At 41.2% G+C, this 11,104-nt stretch overlaps 1 protein-coding gene across 1 annotated transcript; it reads left to right on the top strand.

Annotated features, from left to right (window-relative positions):
- Arl14ep (ADP-ribosylation factor-like 14 effector protein) lies at positions 1-10,118 on the top strand (the record flags this gene model as incomplete). Its single annotated transcript, XM_005401762.2, is given in 5 exon segments — positions 1-331; positions 448-510; positions 6,562-7,061; positions 8,618-8,745; positions 9,778-10,118. Coding segments are annotated over 3 exon segments (783 nt in total). The 3' UTR covers positions 10,007-10,118.
- Between the last annotated feature and the right edge of the window lie 986 nt (positions 10,119-11,104).

Below are 11,104 nucleotides of genomic sequence, written 5' to 3' on the forward strand. Positions count from 1 at the left end.
GGCGTGAGGACGGCCGTCCCTGAAGGTGCCGCCGCTGCCCTCCGGGCCGGGTGGTCGGCGCTCGCCGCCCCGAGGCCAGGGCTTCGCAGGCGGAGGCCGAGGTGTAGAGTGTAGAAGAACTTTGTAGGTAATGTGCTTTGACCCGAACCTGGGGCGTGTGGACCAGCTTACCCCTGCTACAGTCCAGACTTTATTTTGTAGGAAGTGAAAGTAGTTTTTATTCAACAGCGCGTTTACAGGTCCCTTTCACACTCACTCAGCATCTTTGTGTTAATGAGTACTGTCTTGGTCGGCTGCGCCTTGCAGAACGGGTTATAAAGTTACAGCGGTGGTAAGGGAAGTCGTCATTTGGAATCTATTTTGTCTCCTCCGCCCTGCACATACGGGAAGGAGAGGAAGAGCCCCCTTAATCCTCAACTCCCTCTGGGCGTTTATTCCCTGTTACAGGCCATTTCGCTGGCGGTTCAGCGGTGGAGAACTTCAGTCGGGCAAGAAGCCGCCTTGTACGAGGTTGGTAAACTTCCCCAACCCTTGCAGTGAAGCTGAATAGTTCCCTGTGTTGGCCATGTTCAAACTGTGAGGAACCAATTTTTGTTTTACTACTTAATGTGTGTGATAAATACGCTGTACGTTTATTTCGTTCTCTCGATCCTTTTGGTCGTGCTATGATAAACGTTAATCTCAGAATCACACAAACCGTACTATATCATGATTCTGAAGAAGTGATAAGCAGGAGAAAGTCCAAAGTGCAGAATTTTTACAGAAGAAAATGTCAGACAGTTGTGGGCTTAGCAAGGTGAGACTATGGCCAAGGATTATTTGGTGGAAGGAGAGGAAGGAACTAGGTGGGAAGAAGTTGCGGAAAGATCTGAGGCGTAGCAAAGAAGTGAATTGCTAGAAAGCAGTGGGAGAGGAAGTGAGAAAGGGGCGCCTTGCCCTGGGAGTAGACCAGGCCGGCACCTCTCTGGAGGGCGGGTGTTTGCAGGCCGTGTGGCGGATTGGCAAAACTTCAGGGACCTGGGGAAGATTAATTTTGATTAATAAGCCTTTTGTTGTAGTTGGCTGTTGGGTACAAGCTGTTCAGGAAGTCAGTCATGAATTCAGACCTGAAGCAGAAACTGGAACTGGGAGGGTTTTTGTCTGGCCTGGCTAGAGGTAAACAAAGGGCATCCTACGTTTTCTATCAGGGCATTCATTATGGCCATTAAAGAACCAGCGACACAGGGCTCAGGTAGAATATAACTTGTCACAGATGTCTGTACACAAAGATCTTAGGAAACTCACCAACCCATTCAGGAGTTCAGTGCTAGTCTTTGTAAATCTATAACAATAGGTGTAGTTTTGATAGTATTTGAACACTTGGGTTTCATATGCACTATGGTGAAATCTTCCAAAGTTTGGGGAGGAAAATCCAAATTAATGATATCTAAATTAACAACGGGTTTTTTTGTTCATTATCCATTACAGGAAACAAGATTCTTTTTTCCCTACCATTGAAGGTGCTAGATATACTGACCAAAATGATTGGCTGAAGCAAATAGATCTTTTCCTTTGTGAAAAGATAATTTTCCAAAAAAGGAAAGGGAGGCTAAATCATGACTGTCACATTCCTATAGATGAATACATATTGAAAATTCTTTCATAACTCATCAGTCAGGTAACTGATAAGATACTAGAAATCAGTCTGAAGAAGCACGGACACAGTTTTTGTTTTTGTTTTTGTTTTTGTTTTTTTTGTCTTTTTGAGACAGGGTCTCGCTGTGCAGTTCAGGCCAGCTGGGGGCTTACTTTGTACCCCAGGCTGGTCTCGAACTCTCAACAGTCCTTCTGCCTCAGCCTCCCGAGTGCAGGGATTACAGGCGTGTGCCACCATGCCCGGCTAACAGACACAATTCAAATGATTGAATTACCTGCAGGAGTGCATCACCAGCTGTAACACATTTATAAATTGTCTGGGCATCTCTTTAAATGCGGATTCTGATTCAGTGGGTGTAGGGCAGGCCCTAAGATGCTATTACTACCTTAGGTCCCAGTGAATGCCAGTGCAGGATCATAGATGATAAATACCAATATATTGCTGACTGCTGATTAAGGACAGGTTAGGCAGGTTGTCATCATGGAAGAACAGAGCCCTGTGCTATAGGTGAAGAGAACAAATGTCTGTTTAAATATTGTAAGCTGCAGGCCAGATCACAAACCAAAATGAGCAAAGAAACAGTTGCTAGGAAACAGATCCAAAGCAGAACTTTAACTTAGACAGCTCTTAGAAAGAGCTGGAAATGAGGACACTGCACAGGACAACAGAGGAGGAGGGACTGGAGAGTAGTTTGTAGAAGGCAGACAGTGACCACTTAAGATAGACCACTGCTTGAGATTTGTGCTTTGTGATCGACCCTGACTTTTTTTAGCAGGACCTGAGCAGACTGCCTAATCATGGTTCAGGAAGCTAACCTGCGTAGGGCTTTAAAAATACAACTGCCTGCGCTTAGATGTCTGCCTTTTATCCTGACCATTTACTCAAGGGAGGGGTATTGATATGTCAGTGAGTTTTAATCCATGGGCAAACATTTCTTACTGCAGTAGACAATATATTTTCTATCAGATAGGATATTCTAGTTTTAAACTCAACAGTTCCTATAATTTGTTCAGAGATAACTTAGTTTTCTTTTAGTGAAGGTAAGAGACCTAGCACTAAAGAAAGAGCTCTACTTACTAGAAGATGCAGAAAGTGGTATATCAGCTTTAGCAAACAAAAGTACAGAAAGCTCAGTTCAATTTGAATTTCAGACAAGTAATGAATTACTGTTTAGCAATATTTGAGGCATAAGTACAGTAAAAGTTACTTGTGCATTATCAGAAATTCAACCTTAGCTGAACATTTAGTATCTAGCAGCAGTTGTAGATAATTCCACCCAGCAGTGACTTCTGAGAGATAATTGATTGGAAAATAGAACATTTACAGTAATTATGCAGGTAGTTTAATTCCTACAAATCTTCCTTCAAAAATTGTAATAGTGTTTCTGTGAAAAAATGGCTCCAGCTCAGAGGTAGAGTGCTTGCCTGGTATACACAAGACACTGGGTTGGATACCCACATCACACACACAAAAAAATTATAATACTCCAAGGGCCTGGGCTTGGAAAAATTAATTTACTAAATCACAAAATACTCATCAAATGTAGATAGGGTAGCCCCAATTTGAGCACTAAGAATTCATTTTTTGAATAAAAAAAGTTACTGATTAGTGGTTACCAGTTGTGATAGTTACCTGCAAATAGGATCTGTGGCATTAACAAGACTCTAATTTGAAAGTGGCCTGTATGTCTGTACATAGGTGAGTGGATGGAGAAACTGGTATTTATACACAGCAGAGTACAAGAAGTTTGAGTCATTTGTCAGAAAATGGATGCATCTTGACACCTTTCTGTTAAGTAAGTCAGACACACAACCTTATATATTGCAGTTTCTCTTGTATGAGAAACTCAAAGTACCAATAATTTAAAGACCAAAGCATAAGGTAGGTAATAGGGAATAAGAAGATAAGTCTTTTGCGTATGAGAAAGGGGACCAGGAAAGAGATGAGGGGGGAAGAGGGGAAAGGAAAGTATAAACTATTAAGATGTGTCACATGTATGTACCTACTCCCCATGAGGAATGTAATCATTACGTACTGCAAACGTGAACTAATAAAATTTTTTGTAAAATAAGATACTAACCATTAGCAATTTCTGTAATTGGTACAAGATGGTTGATCTACTTTCCCTTGTATTGACTCTGAAGGTTAGGCCCTGATCCCAGTTTTGCTAAGATGTGTTGCCACATAGTTTGTCCTTCTGTAACTTATCTCGCTCTTCCTCTTTTCTGTGCCTTAGTTTATCTTAACCCAGTTTTTCTCTATGAAGAGAAAAGGTGTAGTAGTATGATACAAGCCATTTTATTTCATGAGATTGGGTCCTGTATTTGCTAAATTTTTAAATTGACTAAGATAAAAGAAGATACATGCACAGTTTCAACTGGATTTACAACTTTGAGTTAAAATATTCAATAACATTTAGCACTTTAACATGTTTTTTTAGCTTTCTAAATTTAGTATTTTGACTTAAAACAGCAGTGTACATTCACCAGTCTTTGTCACAGGAGTCGAAAGCCTTTTCTTTGTATCTGGTTCTACTAACTGCTGTGTCTCTGCAGAAACCATCCACATCAGAAAGTTTCCAAGGTTTCTTTTTTCTTTTTCTTTCTTTCTTTTTTTTTTTTTAAACTAGGGAGCAAAGCTTAGAAACACTTGCAAAATTGAGAATCCTAGATTTCACGATTCCCCACCACCATCCAGACTTCAACGGTTTACATCTTTTTTTCAGCAGGATTTTTTCATGTCATGTGTGTGTTGTACCTTCTCTTTTGTTTTAAATTACCATGCGAAGTTTCAGACAGCATGTATGCAAAATAGTGGGCCTTGTATACCTGTAACGAGACACTATTTTCTGTAAATCTGTGTGGAGGAAAATTTCCTTCCTCCTCAACCTTGTCCACACAGTGACTGTTACGTTGTGCGTATTTGAGTGTGTATTCATGTTTCACCCGTAAATCTTAGATTCTATTTCATGTGTTTAAAATTTTACGTTAAGGATATCTTAGATAATTTATGGCAGTTTTTTCCAGTAATGAATTGACTTTGAGGTTTACCTGTGTTGACTCCTGTAATTTATTCATGTCAGTTGTTATGTAGGAGTCCCCTGTACAGTAATGCACGTTTCTCAACCTGTGGTACAGTTAGGGTCTCTTATTTTCACCAGCTGAGAGTCCTCGTGTATCACTGGCTCACCTTGGAGAAACACTTCCTCTGGAGCACAGCACCCAGAAGTGGAGGTGCAAGGCCCAGAGTGTGTGCACTAATTCAGTCCTGCTAGAAATGGCCAGACCCCGCCTGAAGCAGTCGAGGCACCTTCCATCCCTGGCAGTAGAAGGGGAATGTTAAGAGTCACCCACAGCTTAGCCCACACAGGAATATCATTTGTTGCTTTTTTCAAGCAAATGTTTGAGAAATAGCATTTGATTACGTCTCTGAGAACTGAGGTGTATTTGTATGCATTTATTGCCTTGTCCTCTGTAAATTTTCTGTTGGAAATTGTTTAGTTTTCCGTTGGGTTTTATTGTCATTTCTAAATCAACTTTCAGAAATCAGGAGCTTTTCAGATACTTGGCAACATGACCTAACAGTGCCTTTTAGGTTCGGTTTCTCTCCGCTAGTTACACACCGATGAGTACCACTGGCATATAATCAGATGTGTCAGGCTTTTCCTTTGACATTTGCTTTCTTGTTTGAAAACTTTTCCCAACTACTACGTCATATAATCTTCTGTTTTCTTGTAAGCAGTTTTAATTTTTCTTTTCATGTGTAATCTTTTAATCCATCTGTAATTTATTTTTATTTGTGCAGAAGACATCTGATTTTTTTCCCATATGTTTAGCGGATGAAAATCCTTGCCACATTAGTGTGTAATATCCATGACTTCTAGTACTGTTTGTCATACCCAGCTCCTCATCCATTTGTATATACTGTCACAGTATCACACTTCTACTTATAGCTCAATGGTACGTCAGTAACTTTATTTTTCTACAAGATTTTCTGGGACCTTTACTCTTTCGTGTAGACCAGTGTTCTAACTTCCACTGGAGTGGTGGGTAGAATGTCTGATGGGATTTTGATTGGGATAGCATTAAATATGTAGATGAATTCCTGGATAATTAACATATTTACTGTATTCGGGCTTCTCAAAATGCCTAGCTTCATTTATTTATGGTCTTTCATAATTTGCTTCATAAATATCTTGCATGTTTTCCATAAGATATGCTGTGTGAGGTCTCTTACAGTGGTTTTAGTTTCCTGCATCCCTGCTAAATTCTCTTAGCTAGTTGTAGTAGTTTATTGAACCTCATCATTCTCTTGTATTTGTGTCATCTTCGTGTGTTTCTTTCTTCATTTCAAACCTGTACCTTTTAATATGGTCTTAAATAGAAGCTGTAATAGTAAGTGTTCTCTAGTTTTGATTTTACAAACAGTGCTTCTCATACTTGATGAATGAACATAATATTGTTCAGCCAGGCATGGCAGCACATAGAGACTGAGGCAGGAGGATCTAAGGCTGAAGGCGGCTTATTGAGGCCTCATCTTTTTTTTTTTGTCTTTTTGGACAGGGTCTCACTGTGCAGTTCAGGCTGACCTTGAGCTCACTTTGTAGCCCAGGCTGGCCTCGAACTCAAAAGGATCCTCCTGCCTCAGCCTCCCGAGTGCTGGGATTATAGGCTTGCGCCACCACACCCAGCCTGAGGCCTCATCTTAAAAAATAAAAAGGTTAAGAATGTAGATTAGTGATAGAGCCCCCATGGGTTCCACCCCTAATACTAAGTAAATGTTAATTGTCGACTTCTGGTAAATACTTTCTATTCCTAGTTTTCTGGAAGTTTTCTTTTAAGCAAATGTTAGTTTTATCAAATGCTTTTTCTGCTTCCCAGATAAAAGAGTTTACAGCACAAACCTGTCTTTAATGCTTTCTCTAGGGTGATCAGCATATGACCCACGAAGGTGAGACCTCCAGACAGAATAGCACGGGGAGAATTTACTTGAATCCAGAATGATGGATCCGTGCTCAGTTGGAGTCCAGCTTCGCACCACAAACGAGTGCCACAAAACCTACTACACTCGGCACACGGGCTTCAGGACTCTGCAGGAGCTGTCATCGAATGACATGCTTTTACTTCAGCTCCGCACTGGGATGACGCTGTCTGGGAACAATACGATTTGCTTCCATCACGTAAAAATTTACATTGACAGGTTTGAGGATTTGCAGAAGTCGTGTTGTGACCCATTTAACATCCATAAAAAGCTAGCCAAAAAGAATCTGCATGTCATTGACTTGGATGATGCCACTTTTCTGAGTGCAAAATTTGGAAGGCAGCTGGTGCCTGGTTGGAAGCTTTGTCCAAAGTGTACACAGATCATCAATGGAAGTGTGGATGTGGATTCTGAGGACCGCCAGAAAAGAAAGCCGGAATCTGATGTATGTATAGTAGTCATTGTGTTCTACAGGTGACATCTACAGTGTGGAAGTTCAACTACCTGCAAGGAAATCAGTTCACATTATTCATTAGAAAATTCAAATTTTAAATGGGTAGGGTGGAGTAGATGGTGTTTCACAGTGTTTCCCTGTACCCAAGCTCAAGATTGGGTGATAAAGTAGGTTTGGGAAAGAGTGAACGAGTGAGCCCATTCCGAGGGGCTTCTAGAACATGCTGTCAAAGCCAGGACTGGCATAAGTTGATTTCTGTTCTAATAACAAAGTAAACATAATATGCCAGTCAGCAAGGGACTGTGTACCAGGAAAAACTCCTCTTTTGTGAAGGCCTTGGAGGTCACTGCTTTAAATGGGGATCCGAGAAGTGATTTGTAATACTTAATTTTCATTTCAGTCTTTCTTTTTTGGTACTATGCCATTCTCGTTTGGGTTTTTACATACTTGTGACTTTCCTTTGCTTCCAGCTATTGTTCTGGTCAAGGCTAACTTAAGGTACCCTGTGGTCAAAGGGCATACATTTTTACACTGTGAAGTGTTGGTATTTGATACCTCTCTTCCCTCTCCACACGCCTGCACGCACGTCATCTAACCGTAAAACCAGAACAGCCCAAGATTCCACAGAGCTGTCTTTCACGTGAAACAAGGACAAGTATCGTCAAGTACATGTCTCAGAATTTTTGCATAACAGTCATTTCACACTTCTTTGCTGGAATATTTTTCACCTCTTTTCTTTTTAATTAATAAACCAAATTAAAAAATAATCAGTATTTTTAGTTCTATGTATTACTTCCTTTTGTCCTCCTCTCACAGCCATCTCTCCAGGGCCTAGTGTTGATTTTTTTGAAGTTTCCATCTGTTCTGTGGTCCACGTTTGCACTGGGTAATGGTCACCTCATCACGGAGAGCTGGCGCATGCGCGGAACACGTCTTTCTTTTTTCTCGTGGATGGACGCTGTCATTGTCCGTGTCTTCTCCCCAGCCCATGGGTCTATTTTGCTTGCCACCCTGCCTTTTCCACCTAGTCCTGACCATGTGTGTACGAGAACATTTGGAAACACCATTTACTTTTGCTTCCCCAAGTAACAAACACGAACTCTTAAGCACAAAATTTTATCTAACCAGAGCTTTTTAAAATATTACAGTACAATTTCCGAATTTGAAACCAGATTCTCCCCTCTGAGGGATCCAGAGTTGCTCCCAGCAGCCCGGGCGATGTGCCCTTGGCTGTGCACAGTCCCTCTGCCTCCCCGCCACACCCCAGGACAGCAGAGGGACAGGTCCCCAGTGCTAATTCTCTGCTGCCCCCCTGTGCCACAGACCAACACTGAAATAATGAAAATGCTTTCAGTACGTTAAACTATAAAGTTGGAATGTAGTCCGAAGTGATGTAAATTTTCCTGCACTTGGCCTTTGAAACCTTTTTCTTGAGTGTACGTGTGTCCCCATGTTCCCAGCTAAGGAATAATCTGGGTTAACATTGAACTATTTACTTACTGTCTGACGTCGAGATTTGAATTGCCCATTTGCTTATCTTTCTTCAGGGAAGAACTGCTAAAGCTTTAAGGTCTCTCCAGTTTACAAACCCAGGAAAGCAAACTGAATTTGCTGCGGAAACTGGGAAAAGGGAAAAGAGAAGGCTCACGAAAAACACGTCCGCTGGTCCAGACAGGTGGGCTGTGTCACGACTTGCCCTTCACATCTGCCTTATCCTTTATTTGTCTTTCTGAGTTTTCTGTATAAATATTTTAAATCAGGTAACAGGAAATTCGTAAAAAAAAAAACCTCCAGTGGTCTGTCTTGATTTTATTCATATAAAATTAAAGCATCTCTTTTAACTCAAGGTTTATTGCTAAGAAGGTAGCAATAAAGTGGGCAAGATATGGTGGAAACATACACCTGAGAATTGAGGTAATGCAAGTCTTGAAAGGCAGTGATGATATTTATCCATAGGTCTCAGCTCTGAGTAGCTGCCAGCAGGTAATTACACCATGGAAATGCAAGATTGCTTTCTATTTTTTGCATATCTGAAACAGAATCAGTTCTGTTACTATCAACAGAAATGAGTGGAAGAACTAAATTGTTTAAAATATGACTTAAATTGAACATTTCTAAAATACAAATAGCAAACAAATATTAGTAGTACAACATCCAGAATTATTTTTAAGTGCAATCTACATTTGCCTATGTCAAATTTATTCCATCTGTTAAAATTTTCCATTAAGTGATTTATATATTTGTAGCCTAGACTTTTTAGAGGCCATTAAGGAATAAGTGGGTTAATTACATTATAAGAACCAGAAAGTTAATACACTGTGACGAAAATAAAAATTTAATATTTAAAAAGCAGGAAGAGATTGGTAGCCAGTAAATGAGCTACTGTTAACTCTTTTTGTTCATAGTAAAGGAAAAAGCATTTTAACATAAATTAAACTCAGGTGGGGGAAGTTCTCGTTCGTTTTTTGTTGAGTGTTACAGTCAGGCATTCTGGGTCTCTCTCCACCCTTGGAGCTGGGTCACCTCTTGGGTGTAGAGTTAATTCGCTGATGGTAGAGGGGGCCGTACAGAGGCCTGGCAGATACCGCCTTTGCAGGACCTCATCCCTGGTCCGTATATTCTCTCAAACGCTTTTCGTTAACCTTCATGTCAGCTGCGATCCACAGACAGTGTGTGTGAGGTACAACCGATTGTGCTTCTCTTGCAGACAAGTCATACCAGCCAAGAGCAAGGTCTATGACAGCCAGGGTCTGCTGATCTTCAGCGGGATGGACCTCTGCGACTGCCTCGACGAGGACTGCTTGGGGTGTTTCTACGCATGCCCTGCCTGCGGGTCGACCAAATGTGGAGCTGAGTGCCGCTGTGACCGCAAGTGGCTCTATGAGCAAATAGAAATCGAAGGAGGAGAAATAATTCACAATAAACATGCTGGATAACTCATGTTACCGAACTGTGGGGTCTTTAAGGTCCTCTGTCTCTTTCTAAAATTCTGTTCCTCTTCAGATATATTTTAGGCCTTAGAGTCAAACAATAAAGATTTGCAAACCACCCCAGTGTGCAGTCAGTTGTATTCTGGGTGTCCTAAGACTCATGTGATGTAAATTCAGGTGGACCGTTTCCAGAGGTCAGTTTTAAGCCTGTGAGGGTCAGCGTAACTGTTAGGGCGTGGGCAGTCCACTTTGCACAGTTCCCCTGGGCACCACGTTCAGTGACCAGCTTTTAGCTGTAATAACACCAGCCTCTTAACTGTGATTCAGATACCAGATACTGCAGTATCAGCTGTTAACCACATGGATTTCTGGCTCACAGGCCCACAGATCACCTGGGTCAATAACAGCTTGATCTGACAGTAAGGGTCCAGTCATACTATTTTCAAATTCTCTCAGTGATTCATCCCTGTGTATCTGTTCCTTAGGTCACTCATAACAGCATTTACAAAGTTACGTCATTGTCACATAGGTGATGCTTTACAAAAGTGAATACTCAAAGAATTTGCCAACAAAGATGGAAGTGCAACAAAGGAATGAACATGGAGTGGAGTCTGGAATATAAATGGGGTTGTAGAAGCGTTGATAACTGCCCCTGTCCCTGAGATCATACATAGGCCTCTAGAGGGACTTGGTGAAGGCAGACTCACCAGAATAAGGAAAGTAGTTGTGATGAAGGTGTCTGTCTCCGAAGTGATCACAAAAAGCTTCACAGTCAGAGCATTTCCTGTGAGTAACCATGCACACCGTTGACAGCACAAACAATAAAATGGTGGAAGCCAATCCAAACTTAAAAGAAGGACAGGTTACTGTGGTGTACAAAAGATAGGTACTCAGCATCATTACTTAGCAAAAAGACCTAGCACCTCACTGGGCAGCGTAGCAACTTGGACCCTGTCTCAAAATAGAAATGCTGGAGCTGTAATTGGTGTAGAAGCCCTGGGTTCAGTCCCGAGTACTGGAGGAGAAAAGCTCTGTAATTCTCAATGATTAAGCTTTTATTTCCTTCTACATTTATAACTGATGAGTTTTTAATATTTGCAAAGG

This window comes from Chinchilla lanigera, unplaced genomic scaffold, assembly GCF_000276665.1.
Source record: "Chinchilla lanigera isolate Chin_1 unplaced genomic scaffold, ChiLan1.0 scaffold00075, whole genome shotgun sequence".
Taxonomy (NCBI): domain Eukaryota; kingdom Metazoa; phylum Chordata; class Mammalia; order Rodentia; family Chinchillidae; genus Chinchilla; species Chinchilla lanigera.